Source organism: Cygnus olor, chromosome 12 (assembly GCF_009769625.2).
Source record: "Cygnus olor isolate bCygOlo1 chromosome 12, bCygOlo1.pri.v2, whole genome shotgun sequence".
Classification (NCBI taxonomy): domain Eukaryota; kingdom Metazoa; phylum Chordata; class Aves; order Anseriformes; family Anatidae; genus Cygnus; species Cygnus olor.
Genome location: NC_049180.1, coordinates 2,267,163 through 2,291,044, shown reverse-complemented (window position 1 = coordinate 2,291,044; position 23,882 = coordinate 2,267,163). Strand labels below are relative to the sequence as shown.

Here is a 23,882-nt window from a genome sequence, read left to right as displayed (position 1 = left end):
GGAAGACTTCCTTGTAGTGAATTCTCACACTTTTAGTTGCCAACCTTAAATAAGCATCCGTGATGTCTTGTGGAATATGCCTTACATACCAACTGACTATAGATTACAATCTTGATTACAGAAAATACCTTTTTGAAGTTAAATTCTACTTACCACCCACCTTGTTTTCTTTAGCACATTAAGAGGAACAAAATTCCCTCATCCAACCATATTTTTTCTTTCAAGACTGCGATTTATTTAGACTATCTTAATGCCTAGGAATCCAGTTTCTGCATTCCATGGTGGCAAATACTGAACAACACATAATTTATTCAACTGTTCAACACCAGTAACACCTGAAGGGGAAACAAGTAACTTCGTATTTCTCCTCTTATTAGAAACCATACAGTCAATTACATTTTATGTTGATACATAAACTTTGCAAAGAATACAGCTGGTACTGTTTTAGATGGCTGGGCTTTGCCTGCATAAGTCATCCACTGTTCAGGGCCCCAAATTCCCCCATTGCTTCTCAAACCATTCTTACCCTCTTTGAGATAACTCATTAGCATATGCTCTAGAGTATATGACCATTTTTCCTACACTAAGGCTCCTGAAAAAAAACACAACAAAAAAACACAAAGTCACTGGGTAGGGGTAAGCCTGGAACAACCACATAACAAGCGGCTTGTTAGTCCATAGAAGCTTTGTGTGATTTGCTTAGTCCTTGGACCAGATTTACTTCGTTTATTGTTCCCATTTCATGATGTGGTTTTGGCACCAGACAGTAGGAAAGCTAACTCCAGAAATCAAAGTTGCAGAGAACTAACTTGCTGAAGGCAATGCACGATGAACTAACCTTTTAAAGCAGAGGAGACAAAGAACGATTTAACCCAAAGCATAAACAAACTAGTAGCCAGGGGGGTGGTGAGAGTAAAGTTTAAAGAAGAAACACATGGAAATGACGCGGATTTGTGGAACCAGCAACTCTTTCTTTGGCATTTCAAGGTAAAGGTTCAAGAACAAATTCTGCTTCGGGAAAACTACTAATTGCTAGCATAAGAAAGCTGCAGAAACTTACACTACTTATTAGAGAAGAAAAAGCGGGAAGGAGAGCTGGCATCAAGAAGTGTCATGATGCAATCCGCCCTGTCTCTGAAGAGGTCTCGCCACGGGCAAGTCTACTTTACACTCGTATTTATTTTCTGATCAGTAAAATGGGAACGGAGACACCTGATCCAAGCTCTTCTGGCAAAGTTCCTGCAGATGAAAAGCGGGTTATTCTTGATTATGTTGTTAATTATTGTACGGTTTGCTGCCATGCTGTTTCTTCTGTTATATTTGCTAGCTAGTCATACAAAGTATGTATCAAAAGACTTGGTCAGCGTGTGCGTGAAGACATTTACAGATAATATATCTTCCCATAAAGACCACGTGCTACAACTTGTGAATGCCTGCGATCCTCAGAGGGTGAAGGACTCTAACACAATCTCCCTTTGGACAGCACAAACTGGCTTCTCTTCACAACCTCAGAAAATAAAAATCACACGACTAACTTTCTACACCAAATAAATGTTTTATATAAATAAATAAATAGAATAGAATAGATCTCTCTGAATGTGTTTCTTTACAATGGCACAGGAACTACCAGCGGAGTGGAACACTGACTGGCTAGGAAATAAGGAAAAAAAGGCAGAAAATCATCCAGTACTTAAAGAACGGGGGATCTGGATGGGGGTGACTTTGCAGTTGCCAGAGGAACACAAAATGGGGCTTCACTGGCAAAGCCACAGACCTCAAGATACCAGAGAAAAGATGAGAACTGCAATAGCACGTGGCACAGCAGACACCAGCAGCTGTTAAGTTCATTGTGGCACGAATGAACTCCTCTGTGAGGCACCCGCTCACAGAAAATAACATTTGCTAGCAAAAAGAAAGCAATAACCCCAGTTTCCAAGCATGGTGTCCGTGCACATGGAGCAAAGAAATGCTTCAAGAGCAGTGCAGCAAACAGCTGGGTGGTGCAGCACAGGCCACCTTCAGCACCAACTGCTAGCAGCAGATAATTCCCCAGCCCCAGCAGCTCCCACCCCAGCCCGCATTCAGCAGCCCCGCAGTGCTGGGGGCAGCAGAAATCCCATCCCAGCGCACGCACCAAACCCGCACCGCATTTATCGCGGGTGCTCGCTGTATGTCCCAAATCACAGGGACTCCTTAGGCCAAAGTCGCCAGCTAGGGAATCCTTGTGCTTGAATTATTTGGGACGGTGCCGTGCTTTCTACTCTCATCATTCAAAACTGAGCCTAAAACGTGCCTGCAACCAGCACGGGGATGGAGCAAGAGCACCGCGAAGGGCCGGGCTGCGGGCGGCCAGCTGCTGCAGCTGGGTTTTGCTGCATGCAAGGAGGAAATTGGTGAGTGAGCAGCAGCCACGTGGGGCCTGCAGCAGGACAGCGGCTACTTACGGACACACAGACAGGCCACCAGCTTGGCAGCATCGTCGGGCACCGGGCAGGTGGGGAAGATGGGCTTGAGCAGGTAGGTGGCGAAGACCAGGGCCACGATGTACTGCGAGGAGGGCCGGATGATGAGCAGCTCTATCCAGAGCTTGAGGAAGGCGGGCAGCGAGCCGTACACCTCCAGCATGTAGGCATAGTCCCCGCCGGACTTGGTGATGGTGGTGCCCAGCTCGGCGTAGCAGAGGGCCCCCACGATGGAGAACGCCCCGCAGACGGCCCACACCACCAGCGACAGCCCCGGCGAGCCGGCCTGCCGCAGCACGCCGGTGGGGGTGACGAAGATGCCGGAGCCGATGATGGTGCCCACGATGATGGCCACGCCGTTGAGCAGCGTGATGGAGCGCTGCAGGGCCACCCCTTCTCCCTCACCCTCGGCGGCGGGCGGCGAGGGCGAGCGGGCGCAGCCGTTCTCCTGCGCCCCTCCGCCCGCCGCCTCCAGCATCTTCTCCATCGCCTGCTTCTCCTCCTCCTGAGCCAGCGAGGAGGCCGAGCCCGCCGGGCTCCTCTTCTTCACCGTGCTGGCGGGGCCGCCGCTGCCCGACATGGCGGCGGGGCGCGGAGCGGGGCGCGGAGCGGAGCGGGGCGGGCGCGGCCGGGCGCTGGGCCGCCACCATGCAGCCGCCCCTTTTGTGCCCTGTGAGGCGCCGGGGGGGGGGCGAGCGGGGAGGGACTCTCGCATGAGGCGGGGAGCGGCCCGCCGGGACGGCCTCCTTGCCGAGGGGAGGAGGAGAGGAGGAGGAGGAGGAGGATGGAGGGGAGGTGGCGGTGCCGCCGCCCGCCCTTACCGCCGGGTCTCTCACACAGCGGAGTGAGGCGGGGGGCGCACGCTCGGTGCCAGAAACTCAGCAAAATCCGCATCTCCCCCTGCCTCTGCCGCCGGTATAAAGCCGTATCCACACAGACACCGAGCCAGGGCCTGCTGCTGTGTCACCCTCCTTTCTGCAGAGGCACTGCAGAAAGCTGCCTGCCATTTCTTATCGATCACCTGAAAGATTATATATATTTTTAAAGCCAACCTGGCAAGCACACACGTAAGACAAGCAACCTCCATCCCACTATCTCAATGAATTGCCCTGTGAATGTCCTTGGATGCAAGTTCGCAACAGTGCCTAAGGACCCGATTCTTTAACAAACGCCCCTTGTCCTTCTAGGATATGAGATGAGTTACAGGCAAAAAGCCTTGAAGCTTGGACTCCGAGCAACAAAAGCTGCCATTGAGAGCTGGACATGGTACCTTTGAGGAGCTGTAGCTCAGCAAGCGAGTCCTGCTGTCCTACAAGAAGTCGTGCCCAAGCTCCCAAACCCAAGGCCGGTGTCCTTCTTGCCCGTACCACGCTCCTTGCAAGTTTGACACCCATCAGCACAGGCACCAGGGTGGGTCAGGAGGTTTTCTGGAAGACACCTCTGAGAAACGTGAGATCTGCATTTTTGGGAAAGAGGCAACAGTTCAGTAACGTCTGCAGGTAACTTGCACAGGTACTTGGTATCATGACCCGTTTCGACCCTCAGAGGAGAGCTGGGCTCTCTCAAGCAGCATCCCGAAGCACTTATCAGAAGCTGACACCTAGTGGCTGCTCACCACAACTGCATAAGGACTCCAGCGCTTCTCGATTTATGTAAGCATCCCTATTTAGGAAGAGAGCGTAGACAAAAATTACATCTGCACCGAGCACATTTTTCTAGTTTTCAAAGAGAAACGGGATCCCAAAGAGATTGTATAGACTATGAAAAGTAATAATAATAATAATAATAAACACACAGCAATGCACTGAGGACAATATCACAATTTTCCTGAAAATCCCAAGTACTTTTTTCAGCCTACTAGCTTAACAGTAGGCCTGTCACCCAGGCTATACGATTGCAATCTAAACGAATTATTTTTCAAAGATTTACCAACATTTACTTGTTACCATATCTCATTTATCCTAGGCAAAACATTCACAGGTCCATACAATTAGGAAAAAAACAAGTGGATACTACATAAAGGATTGCCTGAGTGTTAGCCTCGCTACACAAGGATCCAGCAGACGAGACTGAAACTGGAGCAAGATGCATGCTTCAGACATTTTCAGAAGAATGCTCGAATTTAGCTGCATACTTGAGTTAACAAAATCATTCAAGGGATTTACTTCACCATTGCTCTAGACCTGGTTCTTACCTGAAGACAAGTAAATTAACTGCTAGCCAATTGGTATTTTGCTCCTGATAGTACAACTAATTCGCAGAAATTTCCACTAGCATTCAGAACAATGGGACCAAGTTATCTTTTTCTCTCTGCATCCAATTCTTCTCCACAAGGGAACTTATTAACAGTCTGGCAGCCAAGAATTTGCAGACTTCAGGCTCAGCTTTGACATCATTTCTGTTTGGAAATCCCGGGATCAAGAAACAGTGGAGTAGTAGCACAACTGCCACTGAACTGCCACATCTGAAGTCAACACATACCTGGCTCTACTGCATATTAACCAGAGTTAATTCTGCAACTGTTTCTCCATTTGTACACTGAGAAAATACCTGCTTTGCAGTTGTGGTGTTAGGGTGCGTTCAGATAGCGCTTTGCATCTTCAAAGCACTTCACAAGTGCTAAGTATTAGTATGATCAGTTCTAACTGCAAACATTAAATCTCTTCAGGCCCCCAAGTCATTCTGCACAATCTTTGAAGACGATTTGATTATACAATCAGTTCTCCATATGCTAGTACTCAGGCACTTCAGGTTTGTCACATCAAAAAGAAAGTCAGTAAAAATTATTTGTCAGGAAGGCAAATAATTACCAACACCAGAAGTAAATTGGTCATTTGTCAGAATTAATGCGTATGCTGTTAACCATTTATCAGGAGAGCTGCCTTGATCAAAATAAGACTGCCTACTGGAACCAAATAAGCTACTTCTTTAACCAATGGCTCAAGCTATACTACTACAAGTGTCTAAGCTTTTTTTGCCAGGTAAAGTAGAAGTGGTGGTAGCTTCTGGAACCCTTAAATAGTATTAGTGGAGCTGGCATTATGCTTAACCTGTGCCAATCTTTCTTCCTACTGATATGGCTTGCCTACCACAGTTTTGGAGTCCTTACATAGAAGTATTGTCTGCAACTATTTTTAGGATTGAATTCCTTAACCAGGAACACAGCCTCCTAACTCTTCTATCAAAAGAAGTGGAAACTTGTTTGAATAAATTCAGCTTAGCATAACATATCTGTATGATACCTAGACCCTAAGCCTGGCTAGCTGTGAGTCAGGTAGATGAATTAATATTTGTTTTACCTGATTAGTCAATTATCACTAGTAAAAGTAATTTGTTTTAAATCTTTTTTTTATTATTATTATTTTTTTAGGTTATTCAAGAACATTATTAAAGCTGGAACAGTAGAAGCACTACAAAATCACTAAATGTGAAACTCTTCTGAGTTACACCACACATCAGACCACTCAGTTTTATCAACACTAATTACACAATAGAGAAAGAAAATTAGCCGACAGTTTCTTTAGGTCCAGTTTAATACTAAACGTCAAACAAGGTAGCTTAGTAAAGATCTTAGAAAGTTGCAATCCCATTTTAGACAGCATGTTGCATCTAGAGAATGTAACAAATAATTAAATATCCTTCCATCCGTGCAGCTGCAACACAGAGGTCATTGTTCTTTCATTGCAACTACAATACGGTTCAGCAGTCTGTCACAGACTGAAGTATCACCATGTCTGACATCTGATTAGACTCCACTCATAATGAACTGGTTCATTCTGAAGGATGAATTATATTATTTTCTTGACAGAAAATCTACTTTCTAGCTTGGAGAGATTAATTACACAATGAAATAGAGACACAGGTTTCTCTGTTTCTTTATTGCATAGTTGCACACTAATTTAACAGTTTAAAAACACAGCAGCTACAAGTTTCTTTACATCAAGTAAAAACTGAAAAGAAAGGCCTGTATCCTAGGAGAATAAAAAGCATTCCCCGTTACCTATGTTGGCCACAAAGACAATTATTTCGGTCAATTATGATTAGGTAGGTTACGTACATTAAAATATACAATGTAATAACTGCCATGAAAACTAGATACACAAAGGAAAGAAAAAGTAGAGATGTGCCAACACGTACAAGTTAAGACATTCAAAATTAGGTATTCAAATTTTAAAGCAAACACTATTGACTATGAAGTTGAACAGAACAAGGGTCCCTCCTTCAAAAGTATGCAGCATACAATTCCAGTACGTTAAAACCCAGCAGACTTTTGTGAGATCAAAGCAATCTTAATTTCTATAGCTTTCAAAGCCAAAAGATACACTCCTGTCAGACTTGCAGTAAAAATACCAATGCAAGCCATCCAGAACAGAAGACAACAAAAGACTGCTCGGGTGTACGTGTTGGTATGTACCTGAAGTACACTGGTGCAAAAGTTCTTGAATGTAGGAATATGGATCAAATATCCAATGCCAAGTAAAGTCATTCCATCTATGAAGTTGCTAAGATCAAGATTTCTGTTAGGAGCAGTATTTAAATACCGAAAGGAGGTTGGACCAACACAGATCTATGCTCAGAAGCCTTCTACTCGCATTTCAACAAGCCCTCCTCAAAATGATTTCCTCTACAGTCTTTAATTCATAATACTTATTGCCACAGGAATGTCTCCCAGTACAGTATTAAGTAACAGAAGTGATTACTATTGCAACAACAAATACAATTCTCTGTTTTGACCCTTTTCTATTGTACCTTCTAATAGAAGAGCCTAAAGATTCCTATGCAGATACCTTTCAAACACAGTTTAACTCAGTTGTGCAAAATCACTACAAATATTAGCTAACATCCACCAATTCAACCAAATTGTTTTTCCCCATATGTGACTGGAAGAATAAGGCAAAAGAATTATATCCCATCTATAATTTTGTATACACTTGCATACACATAGAATTATTCTCCTTTAAGTTAGCTTTCACAAGGGCAATACAGTCATTGTAACATAAAAGTTTAGGAAAAAAATACAAACAGAAGAAAAGCAACTAAAAACAAACAAAAAAGACGAAAGAAACCTTCTCTTTTCATTACTGGTCTGCTAACTTCAGCAAGAATCTGCACTGCAGCAGTGATGCTGCCCGTCTGTACCGGAGATTCTAAACCACTAACATGTCAATGCAAGACATACTCAAAAAGCAGCACAGTAACTGTAACAGAAAATCCCTGTAAAGCTTATTTTTGTAACACAGTTAAATTTTTCTACGCTGACCTCATTTCCACACATATTCAAAAACTCAGTGCTGAAATTGAAGTTGATTAATTTTATGTCAGAATATTTAAATGTGATTTTATATAAATATACGGAGTGTAAGTTAACTGTATGACTAGATAATACACCTATTCGCTAACAAAACTTCCATGACAATACTTCAACAAAATAAGCAAACCTCTATGAGGATTTTCTATCTTAGATCATTGACAACAGAGTATTCAACAACATCTCAGACATCAGCATGGTGGTTAACATGCTAAAGAGATTTACCCAAATAGGAGGGAAATTTCCTTCAATGGAGCCAACGTGACCAGTGAGAACTTAGTTGGATATGAGCATGCTACAGCATAACAAAAACATCTGAAAATTAAACATTTATCCACGGTAGTTCCCTAAGAACAAAATGTGCATTTTGTATTTGCATATGCCAGCAAAGCTATATTAGCCAGTGAAACAAGCTCAGCAGATCAGAGGTACACAAAAACTTTGTGAAAATTACCAAGGCAACTAAAAAACTTTGAGCAATTGCATGAAGCTTTTTTTTTTTTTTTTTTTAAAGACCCATTCCCTTGTGATAGGGAGGGTCTGACTGTTTTTAAGGACTTAAACTAACAACCACAAGAAAAGAATTCCTCATAAGGGAGTTTATGTACTAATTCAGAGATGCCGTCTTAACTTGCAACTTTAAGCATGTTAAGTTTTCGTGTACATTTTTAGCTGGTAATTCAAACCGATCCAAATTAGGCCAGGTTGTTCCCTTTATAATCCCAACGGTTTTCCTCTACCAGTAAAGCAAATAGCTGGCTTCTCACTGATCTCACAGAGCTTATTTCAGTTCCCTTTACTGTATCCACCTCAATATTTATAAGGCAGCAGCTCTAAAGATTTTGGTTGATGCAGGCTACGTATATCTAGCTTAGTGCTGTTGAGTCACCTGCATTTTTAAACGTAAAGGCAACATTAGGAAAAAATACGAAGTCATCCTAACTGCTAATAATGGGAAGCAAAAATCTCAAAGACATACAAGATATTTGCAAGGCAGCCAGTTCTCGATCACGGCCATTTTTCCAAGGGGTCCTCCTCAGAAAAAAGCATTTGAACAGCACTGAAAGAAAACCTCCAGTTTAACAATGACTAGATCCTGAGTACACTCAGGCAGAAAGTGAAAGAATTCTCTTCCTAATTTCACATCTGCAGATGTCCCTTCTAAAACTGTTTTTGGAACCTGTCATTCTCTGGAAAAAACATTACTGATATAGTTCTGTACACCAGAAACACAGTAAAAAATCTGGTTGATGATGCCAAAGACATACGTGGTATAGTTCAACTATGCTGTAAGGGTTTGGGAAAGGTGATGAAACTGAAGATACATACTGCCATTTTGAACATACTACACAGTGAAGATATATATATACACACACACAACTACACAGGGAATGGAGAGAGATTTTCTTGTCTTTACTCTGTAGTCACCCTATAGTTAAGTGGGCACATTTTATATTGCCCAGGAGAAAGGCACAACTGTTGCAACCCAACAAACGCCTGAGGTAGAGCTATTAAGGAAGCAAAGGCAGGAACTTAACGGGTTAAACAAAAACATTCAAAAGCTTTAGCGTGACCCTAATGATTTTAAAAAGTGTTAAAGTGCTTTTAAAGTGAACACTTGGAATTGGAAAGTATGGATTCCGAAGTTCTGAATTTATCATTGACAAGCTAGTGTCCTGGCATCGTTCGTACTGAATGACACCAGGAGCCAGTGACCGCTTAATGGCAGAAGCGGACCAATTCAGGTTGTATCATGGGTTTACAGACAGAACTGTTCCTCATCAGAAAATGTGCCTGTACATTTTGTACACAAGTTCACGCATAGACACACTGTTAAATACAGTAAAGCGTAAGAAGCCACTGAGAAAGGTGCACTAAAGAAAATTGTGGCTAGTAGTACACTTCAGAGGTAGACAACATTTGTGGCAATTGGACCATCACTTTAGCACAAGGCTCCACAACTGGCAACTTACGCAACAATTTGTGTGGTCCACAACTAAGTTTCAACCATCATTTAACTTCGTTACCATAAGGTACTGTAATATAACCTGGTCCCGAGTTGTCATGAAGGTAGGTATCTCTTTTAAGACAACTGTGGAAAGAGTGCACTAGTGCTCTACAAGTTGCTGAAGAAACTCTCTCAGGTATCTGAATGCCACATTTTGTCCATACTCTGCTAGCACTGAATTAGGTTTCAAAACTAAAATTTTCCCCCAAATCCCACTGAGAGGGGGCAGGGGATCAGCTGGTACCCATCCAGTTTTGTTTTCCCCTGATGTGATCAATTTCCTGGGTTCCATGGGACATTTTCACCTAATTCGCTGCTCTTGCCAGTCTTGAGATACCGGTGAATTCTCTTCTCCTGATCTCTTCTCCTGGCACATTATCAACACGGAAAAGTGAAAGCTGCAAAAATTAAAAGCTTCTCCATTTGTTACAAGGTTTTGGAAAAAGGCATCTGGCTTGGGGTATAGATAGAGCAGACAGTCTGTATCATCCATATCAAACACATCATACAGTCAATCTAACAGAAATCGGCTAGATTCTGAGCCAGTTTTTTCCTTCTCCTCTTGTCATTCTGAGCACCAAGTCTTTTTGTTGTTGTTTTGAAAAAAAAAAGGAAAAAAACATCTCTGTGGATGTGACTAGAAGACAGCTGTCTTCCCAAAACTCTGAAGCAGTTCCACAAAGGACCTTTATCTGTATTAACAGACTTCACACTTCCTGCTTGCTAAAGTGTCTTCAGTTGGGACTATTAATTCATGCAAGTCACTGAAAGAGCTTCTGAAAAGACACAGAACAATTCAGAAGACAGAAAGAAGAAAAAAGATCTCCTGCCTTTTTTTTCCCCTTTAACTTTCAAAATAGTTCCTTATTGATCCCTGCTTTCAAGTGAGTAAATTTGTTAAGTTTATATCATTTACCTAAAGAAAAAAAGGCACTTAGCAGAACTGAAACTAGCCAAGTGTGAAACTGTATGGCATACCCACACTGCAAAAAAGGCAAAATAATTACAAAGTAAAATAAAACCCAGTTACTGCAGTCTGGACTGACATGTCATGGGCCACCTATGGTCTGATCTGCTGGGCATGGTCCAAGTGCTGTGCTTCAATATTCAAGACATGGCTGTTTTGGAAGGATGAACGGACGGTTCGATTCATTAATGGCTGAAGAGGGCGAAAGTTGTCTACCATCCTCTTTTCTTCTTCACCATCTGAAGTAAAGAGCAGCATCCGAAATGCCTCCAGCTGAGAATGAGAAACGGCCAATTTTGTGACTTTGCTAACTGGAGAATTTTTGGAGTACATGACAAAACACAGTCATTCCTGCTTGGAAATTATCAGAGACAATATTACATTCCCATTCTGAGAAATTTTAGCATGACCTTCTGGAACTTCTTTGTCATCTGCTGGTAAAGATTGTCATCATCCATATCAATGCAGAAGATGAGCTGTGGACCATATGCCATCTTTAGGCAAACTTGATTTCAAATGTGTCAGGTCTTAGACAGAACCAATTCCCATTTGAACACTGGAACTTACGCTATCTTTAAATAAATCTCTCCCAACTTCTTAATTTGCACCCTTCCTGTAGTTCTGTTGCATATGTTGACACCCAGAAGAGAGACAATCTGAACAAGCAACAACCTGTGTAGTTGCTGTTCTCAACAGTGGTTGAGAACTGGGGATTAAAGTGATCAGATCAGATTTTTAATGCTCACAAAGGCAACACAATGTTAAGTAAACTCTATGCCTTTCTATGCCATAACAGAATAAGTGAAGAAGAGACAAGAAAAAGAAAATGAGTAAGAGTTTGAACTGGAAAAAAAAGTTATGCATTCAATTCTCCTTGCTGTCTTACTATCCTCAGTTCTTGCCACCCTGTTCCTTTATGTATACTAAAGCATTAAGATCACATACATGCTTATTCTACAGGGTTAAGATTTTACTTCCCAGATGGTCTAGCTGCATGCTGAAGTTCTATTAAAAAAAAAATCAGTATTTTGCCTCCTGTGATTCCACTTGCATTTAATTATTAACCAAAGTCTCAAAAAAAAAAAAAAAGGCGCAGAGGAAACTTTCTTTCAGTGCCTCAAATCATTAAAAAAAATGTAGATAGGACCATTGCTCATTTTTACTTATTTGCAACCATCGCCAAGATTTGTTCTATGCTGTAAGGCCTTTCTATTTATTCTACTACTTTGAACAGACAAAAAAAAATCCTGAAAACTCCCAATAACAAATGCAGTTGTCCTCCTTCTGACCATTTTTTATTCATCTATACATCTATTTCATGCCAAGGAATAACATCACATTGTACAAAAAAGTACTAAAATTAAAAACAAGAGGGCATATGATAACAATTCAGGGCTGGTGTCAGCGCAGACTACTGATCATCAACTCCTCCATTTGAACTAACTTCTGTGAATTAGCATTTGCTGAAACCTTTGTTTGTCCTTTTTAAAAGAAAATTTAATAAATATATATTTAAAAAAAAATCAAGGACATTACAGCCAACTACCAAGTAAACATGCCTACAAAAAGGCAAAGGAGAAAACCTAATGGGAATTCTATCTTTGGCCATCAGAATGGCATGTGAATGACTCAAGCTGCCACCCTTTGGTAGCTTCAGAGCCTGCCCAGGGGAAGAATAGAGAATTAGCCCTTGCAGGCCCTGCAAGACTTCTATGCAAATACAGCACTACCAGGAATATGCACAAAAGGGCAGAGGTCAGAACTTCACAAAATTTGCCCTTTCTCTTCCCTACCTACAAGACTGCACTGTAGTAAAGAGAGCAAATCACACATTTTTCTAGTAAATAACCTTATAAGTTTTCAAGGCATGGTTTTCAGTATAAGGTGTTGTTTATCAGAGATCAGGATACAACTGTTTCGGAAGCTGGAAAAGCATCTTAAACTGCTTACTGCTAAGGTCTTAAGTCTTTCAGTATCTGTTGTTAAGGTGAGGATACCCCCTCCAGACAAAAACTGGTGTGAAGCAGCTGCTGATCTCTGTGTACACACAGAGTTACTCGTATTGGGAAGCAGCTACTTCTGTGCATCTTCCCCTCTGTCGCAGCAGACAGTTAAACAGGCATGGCATTAAATGTTAGCAAGAGATTTACCTGATTCTCGTCGACCTCTATTGGCTTCTTCTTAATTATCCATGTGACTGATTCGGTAAGTGGAGGAGTAGTCAAAGAGCCTGCATAGGTCCAATAATCAGGGCATGAAGGTATCAGACAGGAGGGGTCAAAGACATCAAACTCAATAACAGTGTCCTAAAACCCAGAAAGAACTTACTATTAAAAATTGCAATTTGAGAGAAGAAAAAGGACAGAAGATTTAAAGATCTTAACAATGAAATTAAATACTGTACACGTCACGTGCAAAATTATGTGTTGTGAATATTAGTAATAATCTACATAAAACAGTAATTTAAAACCTAAAACTTGTAACAAATTGTTAAGCTGGTTTGAGGCAGAGGCAGCTAGTGAGTAAGTATTTAAATATTTCTGTTCTCCACACAAGCCACTAGGAATTCAGCACAGAAGAAAAAAGGTGTGCAAAGAAGCAACAGACTGCATCTTTGTGAGAGTTGAACAAACATGAACAAAAAAAGAATGAATGAGGGAATGAATTCAGGTAGTTCTGCCAGATGTGCTTAAAAGATCACAAACAATACTGTTTCTCCACTAAATTATTTTAGGCAGAAGGGAGAGGGAAAAAGAATAAAATTCTATTTAAACCACATCCATTATTCATGTCTCTAAGACTGTGTGCTCCCACAAGTGAGATACCAGTCGGAATATAGGAGCTTCAGAACCCATGATTTCCTACACAAATATTTTACTCCTGGGGTATTTCCTGGATATAATGGCAATGCAGGAACGGAAGATCCTGTTTATCCTTAGATGGGCTTTATCAGTTCCCCACTGAGGAGGAGAAATATTGCAGTAAAGAATTCTTTAAAAATAGAAGGTTGGACAAGAGATTCTGGGTGGGAATTTTCATTCATCATGTGAGAAAGGAAGGTGCAAAGACAGAGCAGTTATCAACTGTCCTCCCTCCTCTGCCAGACCAGGATGATATTTCCTAAGGTTTGGTGCTTAAGTCAATGATGAGGCTGGGAAGGCAACAAAGGCTTTCAAACATTTTAAAACAAGTGTTGATTGAGTTGTTGGGTGACCAACACCTTTGGAAACAAGAATCCTTTCAGAAAAGCCCACATGCAGCTCAATGAAACTAACATTTGATACTATTATTATTTTTGAAGACCTTATCCTGAGCTTACTTCAAATCCAGATGCTGTAAAATACTATATTTTCATAATGGATGTATATTTACAGATTTTTGTAAGTCTCTTTTTGCACTGAACTGACTTGTTTGTCATTCATCTGGCTTTCCACTACACTGCCATAAATATGTTTTAATTCACATAAAAACAATCCTCACTGCAATAAATAATGGCACAGCAACTTCAACTGAGTGTGCCTGCAAGCCAGAAATATTTTTGACACGTCCTTTTTCTGTGTACTTTCAAAATGGAATCAACACCTGGAGGAGTATGAACTGCTTGCGTACAAGATCAGAGAGACACAGCACTCCCTCTCCTGGCAGAAGTCAGAACTGAGCTATGAAGATAGAATCACACTGCCTTAGCAGAAAATTTCACAGTTTAAGAACAAGCAGACAATATATTATCTCCTCAAAGAGCAGACAAAAATCAGAAAGTCTTAATTACACAAGAAATAAACTACCACTTTACACAATGCAGAAAGTTCCTTCCAGAAAGAAAAAGAAAATAGAAAAAAAGGATCCAATGGCATCTGTTTTCACAGAAGTAGAAAGCAGGCTTCAGTGAGGAGAATATTAAACATACACATGCTCTTCTAAGGGGACACAAAATTAAGAGCGCCATTTCTAAAACCAAGGTGTTTGGAAAGCTTGAGGTATACAATCTCCTCCTTTAAAAATAGCATTTTTCTCCAGTATATTCAATAACTTACCCTACACGCCTATCAGGCCCCTTGCTGACATTTAAGAAAGCATTTATTAGCATTTTGTTATGCCTAAACTATCATTTATGTTGAATAACCATTAGCTATGCTGAAAGATAACTGGTGGGATACTTAAAAACACTTACTTTGTGTTTAACTGCTGGCAAGGCATCAACCAGGGTCTGCAGCCCTTCATGATGTGCTCCTAGCTACAAAAGATGAGTAAGAGTTACATTCTCCACATCTAGCTTAATCAGAACTTTGAGACAATCAAAAAAGCCATCTAGAGGTATTTTGTACTAAATGTGCTTTAACAAATTAAAACTAAGGCGGCGTCATTACAGCTTACTATACAAAGTGAAATTACCTTTAAAAACACTCCAATAACAGCCAAGCCATTGCCTTCCATCACAGCTTCTTCAAAAGTTGGGTATACAACAGCATTCCAATGTACTAAATGCAGCTGAAATACAAATGAATGAGAAATCAGCACATGCAGACTGCACAGCAATAGTAGCAAGAAATTTGACTTTTGATCTTTGCTACATTTGGTCCTTGGCAATTTGCAACACTGCAGTCAGCTACCACAGAAATCAGAGAGCACAAAAATGAAGACCAAAGCGTTAGTGGAAAATAATGGTACTGCCCTTCTTTTTTGATGACTATATATTTTTTTAATTTTTTTTTTTTTTTTTTTCTTACAGGTACTTGTGATATTCCTCATGCTCTCAGAGCTCTGGCAGGTATCAGATTTACAACAGGAAACCCTCCTTAGATAAAACTGCTGGGAACTCTTTCCTTCATTGATTCCCTTCTTCCTTCCTACTCTTATGACATGATCTGTTCCCTGTTGTCAGTTCAGAATTTAAACTGTCAAACTCCACAGTGCTCCAGGCTCCTGACATACCCAGCTCTCCTGCTGTATTATCTAATATCTGAAAGAAGGTTTCTGAGATTTTATTAAAAATCCCAGCTGTGCTGAAGTGTGCTGCAAGTTATTCTAGAATCATAGAATGGTTTGGGTTGGAAGGGACCTTAAAGGTCATCTAATTCCAACCACCCTGCCACAGGCAGGAACACCTTCCTGTAGTAATAATAAACCTTTAGTAATAATAAACCACCTTTAGCAATAATAACCAAATATTCAAAAATAATAAGACCATGTTTACTAATAATAAGCAAAGTGGTTTTAATGCAGTAAGGATTGGAAGTTTTGGACGTCCACTAGACAGCAGCTGAGATGCAGTGCATTCACCCTACTGTCAAAAGAGATCCTACACTTCACATGAACTCTTAGTTTATTGCAGTTCAGATGTAAAGCACTTTAAAACAAACAAACAAACAAACACAAGATGTGAATTCGTGCATTTCACCTCAGCATTTGCTGTCCACCAAATCTGCATCGCATCAGCTGGGACCTGGGAGTTTATTAAGCAAGACTAAATACCCGTCCTGACTGCGGAAGAGTCTGCTTTGTGATCCTTTTCCTCTTTAAAAGGAGGACAGGCAAGCAATTTGTGCCATTCCACCCTGACAGAGTTGGAATAGCAATTATGCTTCGCTGCCTGCTATTGGCTTGTCCGGCAGCTACCACTGTGGGCATTCAGGGAGAAGAAAACATTATTGAAACTTTCAGTCACGGGGCCAATGTTTACTTTAAGCCCGAGTTCCCCTCCAGAAAATTAAGTCAATATGAACTTACTAACACAAAGGTAGATGAGCTGTAGCACCTACCAGGCTTTATCCTTAAGAGTAAGCTGCAATTCTTTACAAACACAAAGCTTTCGAGCAAGCACAATAGTTACAGACAGCCTGAGATGTAGGCTCTGGCATCCGCGTTCAGATTTTTCATCATACCTCTGCTGGGTAAAATTTACTGTCAACTGTGTGCTCCGAACCCCACTCGTTTATAGCTCCCCAGTGGAAGTGGAACTGCTTTAGCCTGTACTGGTTTTCCAAGGGACCTCCGATGATTACTAAAAAACAAAACAAGACATACACTAATAAATACGATTTAGAATTGTCCAGACAAGTAGCACATTAAAAGCCCCCTTCAAATAAATTTGCCCAAAGAAAAGAAAATTGAAGCAGTTATCTTACTGAAAGCCTCATGATTTTGTAAATACATCAATGAAAAAAAAAATCTATGCCTGTTTTTTGTGTCCTTCTTTTCCCCCCTGCTCATTCCTTCCTATTTGAACCAGGAACATCCAGCAAAGTCTTCCTGCTAATTATTACATCAGAGCATCTGGTAAATTAGAGACTGTAACTACTTCCAAAGGACTAATAACAAATATGTAGCTGTAGAGACCAGTTTGCTGATTTTTACTTAACTGTACATCATGCTTCCATTTTATAGCAAACTACTGTATAAAGTACATAATCCCAACACTACTTCTGGAAAGAAGTTAATCAGTTTAATGCTAAGGAGAAAAAAATGAGAGGCATTAAAAGACTTTTTTTTTCCCCTTTTATTTTTTTTTTTTTTGAATGCCAGCAGTTTTGAAATTCTAACTAGATAGTTACGCAAACAAGTTATGCATATCGACATTTAATTAATCTCATCCACTGCTCCTGAGCTCTTAGGAAAAATACAAAACTGACCATCACTAAAAAAAATCACAACAGAGTAAGGTAACTTTCAGGGACAGGATGAAGATGAAGCCCACACTACCAAGTCAGAATTAAGGCTTCTGTGCTCTAACACTATCAATTCCTGATTATGCAAAGATGCAAACACACAAGTGACTCTCTTCATGTGAATAATCACATTCACTTGAATATTTGCTCACAAAGTAGGCACTGGCACACGTATATAGAAAATCAAGTTCCTATAGCAGGCAGTAGAAAGTGGCAAGAAAGAAACTTACAATCCCTTTATGAGCATTTTCACCTTCAATTTCCTCTCAATTTACCACAGTTTTGATAACTTTAAAGTAAAATAGAAGAATTAAAAAAAAAGCAGAAGAAGAGGAGGAAAGAATCACATCAGCTGTTCGTTTCTTTGCAGAAGAAGCCATTCATGCATACAGACAGGACCACATTCTGTACATACCTTCTCCACACCCTCTTTTTCATCCTGTTCTGCTCAAAAGCAAACACCCCCTTGCAGCACTACCTTCATCTTTTGCCAAAGCCTTGTTTTGCCTCATCTGAGGAGCTGGGCATTTTTGTCTATCCTGGATGCACACTTTCATCTTCTGTTTCAATTTTGTTGCCTTTTTCTCGTTTGTTTGTTCATTCATAAACTTCCTTCTCTAGATTTCTATTATTGTTAGACAGAAGCTGGCAGAAAGAAAAATGAGAAATAGCAATAGTAAAGAGAAAAGTGGAGGAAAGAGGCAGGCAGTTGGAAACCAGGACATTTATACAGCAACATCCCATAACCTGTTGCTTCTGTCAGTTTAGAATTCTATCACTGATTTGTTCAATACCATTATTAGCCATCATCACCCTTCATTGACTTTAATTCATTTGAGGAAGATGATGATGACGATGAAAAGGCAGCCATCCAGAAAGAGGCAGCAAGAATGCTCACACAAAGATTTATCTCAAGTGTTTAGTTGTAGACATAAAGCAGAAAAGATCTTTCAGAGCTGTGATGCACTCTGAATACTCAGCCTCTAAAAGGTCCCCGTCTAACTGACAGTCTCAATACTCTTATGCTTGAATTTTTTGTCCCAAATACTGTTCCCGTGTATTTAAATGTTGCACATTTCTTAATCTCCTGCTGGTAACTCCCCTCCAGTACATCAATTCTTGCAGAGAAAAATGACTTTGTTATCCACTGAACTGCAAACCATTACACTTTTCAGGAACGCATCAACAGATAGCAGGGTATGGCTGTACAAAGTGAAAGACTTAAATTAAAAGCAAAACAGAGCTAAAATGAGTAAGCAAAAATCACTGATGAGCTCGTTAGCGTATCTCCATCTTAATCTCTCCTCTGACTAATGCAATTGCAGTTTGTATTGTAAAAGCAGATGGCTTCTTCATTACTTATCATAGCCCTGAAATGAACAAGGGTGAGAATACTTCCTGGGTGAACAGCTATAAACAACAAAAACCAATACAAAAAATAAAAACAAGAACACTTTTCACAAGTCCCTGAAAGGTCCATGCATTCTACCACTACTGCTTTTGCTGCACTGTTTTATCCACCGCTGTCCAAATATCAGCCAAAAATACTGATATCAAACCATTTGTTCGTTAGCACGCTGAAAGTGTCCTTCCCCAGAACACTGCAAAATCCCGTAAGAAGTTCTAGTATCTCTCATGATAAGCAGTCATCATCTTAAACATAAATACCTCTAGTCAAACAGGTTCAGATTTGCCAGAATCCCTCAATTTTTCCCTCCAAGACAAGTCGAATAATTGACATGAATCATATGTTTCTCAATATCCTTGACCAACTGCTACCACTTCACCTACCATTACAAAACATCCTCTTTATATATAATAGCAACATACTTTGTTAAGCAAGTTTCAAAAGGAACAATCTGCCAGTAATCTGGAATTCGGTAACAATATCTTGATTTTAAATCACTTAATTCTACCGAGCATTAAAAAGAAATTAGCTGCTCAGGTCAGAGTGCTTATTCAAAACAAATTGCTGGAATGCATAATTGGATCTTACATGCACAGACTTATGCAGACTATAACAACAGAAATACTTGCACCTGCTCCCTGTGGTCACAGCTCAGTATTATTTAATTCTACAAAAGCTTACTGAGATAAGTATGTATGCTTTCCAAGTGAAAGTCATTTTGCTACTAGTTATTTCACATGCATTTAAGTATATCTGTTAACACTGCAAAAGAGATAAGTGGTAGATTACTTTATTAAACCTGAATGATGGAACCTCATTTAAAATTAAGTAGATACACACATATATGACTGACGATTGATTCATGTAAGCAAAGCTGTGATATTACACGACCTTATCAAAAGGCTGGGCATTAGGGCTTGTGTAGTAAGAATAAATTTCTTTTATATAGAATAAGAATAAATAAATAGTAAAAGTTAGGCCCACACAGAACTTCTGTATTACAGTTCCCATCACTGTAAATCTGTGTTTAGCTAAAGCTTTCTACCGTTTTCAACATTTGTGATGCTGTTATTGAACCCAAGGCTTTACTGCATGCAAAGATTTCTCCACTCGAAGCATTAACAATACATTAAATAGATCTTTCTGAGTTTTGCTTACTTGATCTATCAGCAGAATCATCAAACTCAACCAGGAACGAATACCCATTGTTCCAGATGTGAAGACATGTTGTTGGGTCGTAGCTGATTTTCAGAGGCTTCAGGAAGGGGTCATAAATGCTATCTCTCCACTGGATGTTGATAGGAGACTGTCGACTGCCCCCAGGAATTGAAAGTGGACTCTGCCAAAGGGGATGCACTAGAAGATAACGAAGAGAGTCAGCCTTGAATGAATGATTCCAGAACTCACGACTAAACACTTCAGAATTTTTGGCAAGAAAAGGTGGTTTGGAATATTGGCTCCAAAGGATGAACTCAAGTCAGCTGATGCACATGAAAGTTTTTTTTTTAAAAAAAAAAAAGAAAGAAAGAAAAACATGCCAGTTGTGTGACTCAGAGCTACACAGGGAAGTGCCTTAGTCTGACTTAGATCTTAGTATTTGTGGTGATACCTTTTTCGTTTGCAAAATGCTTTTTGAGGAAGTTGTCCCCATTATTTGTCAGAAAATTGTTCTCCTCTTATTACAAACGGGTTTTAAGGTAGCTTCTGATTTATAACTTTGCCAGAGCCTCACCACACCACTTCAGCTTTCTTTACACACCACTACCAGTAACCTACATCAGATGGCACCAGCCAGGATGACTCCTATAATACAGAAATACTCCCGTGAAGGTGCCAGCCCCTCGCCTACGTGCCCATGCTCAGGGGTTACAGCAGTGCTGAGGGTGCAGTGCTCCTGAAGCACCCACAGCAATATTGAGTGGGAGCTTCTTACGTAGTCAAGATCTAAAGCTGATCTCTACACCAGAAAAATCCTAAACTACCAGTTTTGGGGTTAGCTTGGGCATTTCAAGCTTTCACGAGCAGGGCAGACGCATTTACGTGGTTTCCTTGGAACTTTATTCAGCTTAAAAACACAACCGAGAGCTACGTGGATTTGGGGAGCACTTGTTCACCTGCAGCTCCCAGACATCGATGACCCACGGAGGTTTTTGTGCCTTGTCCACCCGCTGACCCCAAAATACCAAGGCTCCAAAGCACTGCGCTGCTGGCTGCTTCAACACAGCCGCTGTATGGCCCTTCACAAGGTGAAAAAATTACATTAAACTGAATCTTCTATCAAACCACTCACACGAGGGGCGATTAAACAACCTTCCCCCTTGGCTTCCTCTACAAGCGGCAAACTTTGTGGGCCTGCACGAGGTCACCGTACGCACGTAAGGCAGCGGCAGGGGAGCAAAATATCCTCCAAAAGCGCCACGGCCGCCTGCTGTCGCCGTCATTGCCGTTTCCTGATGCTTCATCGCAGGAACCAGAGACAAAGCGAGCCTAAACTTTCTGCGAGGCGAACCTCTGAGGAGCCCGGGGGCGGCTGACGGGGACGGCCGGGGGGGGAACGGGCGCTGCCCGCCCGGGGAGCCCTCAGCCGGGCTGCGGGATGGCAGGGGCGGCACGGAGGTGGGCTGCCTCGGAGCGGGGGCAAGGAACCGGGCAGGGACAGCAAAGGGGCTCGGGGCTGAGCCCCGCTCTCCTCAGGCGAAGGGAGCGGCTCAGCGTAAGGGGAGCCCGTCCCCCCGTTGAGGGAGGGCGGCGGCACTCACTCACGGGCGTTCCGCAGGCGGTAGGAACAGCAGGCACCCAAGCTGCACCGTCGCGTCCCCCGCCATGAAGCGGCGGCCCCCAGAGCCCGGCGCAGCAGCGGCAGCATCGCTCAGCACCGCACAGAACCCCTCAGCACCCCGCCGATCGCCGCCGCCCAGCCCGGCACGGAGCGGCCCCTTCCGGCACGGCCCCGCGCCCCGCCCGCCGCCATGGCGCCCTCAGCGCCACCCGGTGCCCCTGAGGCGAAGCCAGGCGGGGAGAGCAGCATCTGCAGGGCCGGGACTTTTTTAAGGCTCGGCTTTTAGCCGAGTTTTGTCCCGGGGCAATGCTAGAGAAGAGACTGTGGTTGCCTGTGGGTGCATGTTGGCCGTTTGCTATGGTCAAGCTAACCCATGTGTGTGACTCATACAAAACATGTATTTCCTCTGAGGTAAAAACTGCTAGGCCTTGCTTACACGCCTTAGGATATTAGCAATCAGTCTTATTTAATTAGTTTTGCACCAGTAGCAGGCTTCAGTTTCTCCCAGCTGAAGGCAGGAAGGCTTTCAGCCTGATCTCTCTCCCACAGAGATGGAGCCCTGCTGTGCCACCCCAAATCATGCATTGAAAAGTTAATGTTATGGCCACTTTACCTATCTGTGTCTGCCCCAAAAGCTAAAAGTCAAAATACCCCTGTTAGAGGGATTGTAAAAAGGGCCTATTCGTCTAGCATTTGTCTGAAACTGCCTGAGGCAGCCCATAGATAAAATGGTAGTTAAAACCTTGGTAGTTAAAACCTTGGTTAATTCAGGCCCATTTTCTGTGTTACGGCTGCCAGTGGGGAACACAAAGCAAGAAAAGAGAAGTACATAGAAAGCTGATAGTGTTGGCAATAGCACAGAGATGAAGTAAGTGTTATGATTTTGGCTGGGTCCATTGGGCAGGCAGGAGCACAATGCCATACCTCAACTCCAGGCCTTCATCTTACCGCATGCTTTGAATCATATTGATTTGTTAGTCTATTAAAATTTTTTTGCAAATCTTATTTACCTTTTGGAGACCTATAGTCTTGTTAGGATCAGTACTTTTGAGTTTTAGCGAGGAAACCTGACATAGCACTGAGAATATTTTGCTGAAATGGAGATGACTAGCTATTCAACTAGAGTCAACCAACAAGTGATTGCAATACTGTGTAAGAAGTCTCCATTGCATCCACGCTATAATATTTATAAAACACCCCTGAACTGAGTAAAAAGAGGTCAAAATCTGGCAATTGGGAAATGAACAAAGGCCATCGGGAAATGAACAAAGACAAGCAATGTGATCATATACAAGTATTCGGATTTTTTGAATCTGTGTTTGAAGCTCATTTTACTTCCACCCACATCTAGGTATGCTTTCTGTTAAGTGCAGTATTCTATTTTATTTTTTATAATATGCAGTTGCAAACACAATGAATTCTTGGTTTATCTGTCAATGTTTTTCAGGATGGCTAAGCTTATTACCAGCCACACATAGCTTCCTACAAGTTAAAAAGAAGAGATAGGTACTTGATAGAATTGAAAACAGTTGCTGCCCCTAAAGGTCATTATTCATTCAGGCTTAATCACAGCTCAGTAGTTTACTGATTATGCTTATGCCCTGGTATTCAGCACAGGTCAGATGTGTTCGTTGCTGAAGCTGCTTATGAGCAGCCCGTAGCTTCTGGTTGTGAGGACAGCCCACATGAGCTTCGCGTTTGACTGCAGCAGGGAACACTGTCATAGCTTCGGATATTTGAATACTGAGTAGAAACAAGAGATACGTCTTTTTCCTCTTATCTGTTAAGAAAACAAGCTTGTCATTTCTTCATATTCTGTTCTTCTGTGACTTGTCCTTGAATCACAGTTAGCATTCTTGGGCCACTTAAAAGTCATGCCTACCATATTAACTAATTTATTTATACTCTATATCAGTATAGATGCTTATTGTTGCAGAAACCATAACCGGATTTCTGTGTAACTATCACTTTTCTGTATGGGAAAAGCAATTAAAAATAAGCCTCGAGCTGCACCTTGTCTGCTTTACGCAGTGTCTTTAAGATGACCAAACCTTGTCAAGCTTTTTGGTGATTTGATCCTGCAAGGTTTTGAAAATACAAAAATTTATTATAGAGCTACTAAGCTGTGCAGAGTGAGTCAGTTCTTGTGGGTTGAACAGCACAACTAAAGGAAAACTCTTATAGCATAGGTGTGCAAGAAACAATTGGCTGTTCAGCTGCAAAACTAAAAAGAAATAACTTTGCCCCACAACACTTTTGTTTCCCTTCTGAATCATCCACAAAAG

General features: G+C 41.5%; 2 protein-coding genes across 6 annotated transcripts in view; both read right to left on the bottom strand.

The window, feature by feature from the left end:
* The window catches only part of SLC7A5 (solute carrier family 7 member 5), a 39,953-nt gene extending 36,558 nt beyond the window's left edge, over positions 1-3,395 (bottom strand). The window contains exon 1 of the mRNA XM_040571278.1: positions 2,445-3,395. Coding sequence (XP_040427212.1) covers positions 2,445-3,177 — 733 coding nt within the window. The 5' untranslated portion in view covers positions 3,178-3,395. The remainder of the gene's footprint in view (positions 1-2,444) is intronic.
* An 84-nt stretch (positions 3,396-3,479) lies between these two features.
* On the bottom strand, positions 3,480-21,976 carry CA5A (carbonic anhydrase 5A). Of its 5 annotated transcripts, none has more exons than XM_040571284.1 (7): positions 21,582-21,931; positions 19,977-20,174; positions 16,628-16,746; positions 15,138-15,233; positions 14,917-14,979; positions 12,896-13,051; positions 3,480-4,124 (listed from the first exon to the last, which is right to left on the bottom strand). In XM_040571284.1, the coding sequence occupies exons 1-7, from the start codon at positions 21,682-21,684 to the stop codon at positions 4,074-4,076; spliced, it is 786 nt and encodes a 261-aa protein (XP_040427218.1). In that variant the 5' UTR covers positions 21,685-21,931; the 3' UTR covers positions 3,480-4,073. The 5 variants fall into 5 exon arrangements, with proteins under 5 accessions (XP_040427218.1, XP_040427216.1, XP_040427215.1 ...); XM_040571282.1 differs by lacking the exon at positions 21,582-21,931 and adding an exon at positions 21,109-21,504 and having other exon boundaries at positions 3,562-4,124; XM_040571281.1 differs by lacking the exon at positions 3,480-4,124 and adding an exon at positions 6,322-11,018 and having other exon boundaries at positions 21,582-21,976.
* Between the last annotated feature and the right edge of the window lie 1,906 nt (positions 21,977-23,882).

What these genes read in the sequence shown, in the direction of transcription:
- CA5A (XM_040571280.1), bottom strand. Translation starts at nt 21,280, where the DNA reads ATGAAGCATCAGGAAACGGCAATGACGGCGACAGCAGGCGGCCGTGGC. An exon ending in TGATTCTGCTGATAGATCAA is followed by an intron (nt 16,747 to 19,976) that starts GTAAGCAAAACT and finishes TTTGTTTTTTAG; the next exon opens with TAATCATCGGAGGTCCCTTG. An exon ending in TAGAGGTCGACGAGAATCAG is followed by an intron (nt 11,019 to 12,895) that starts GTAAATCTCTTG and finishes TCTCATTCTCAG; the next exon opens with CTGGAGGCATTTCGGATGCT.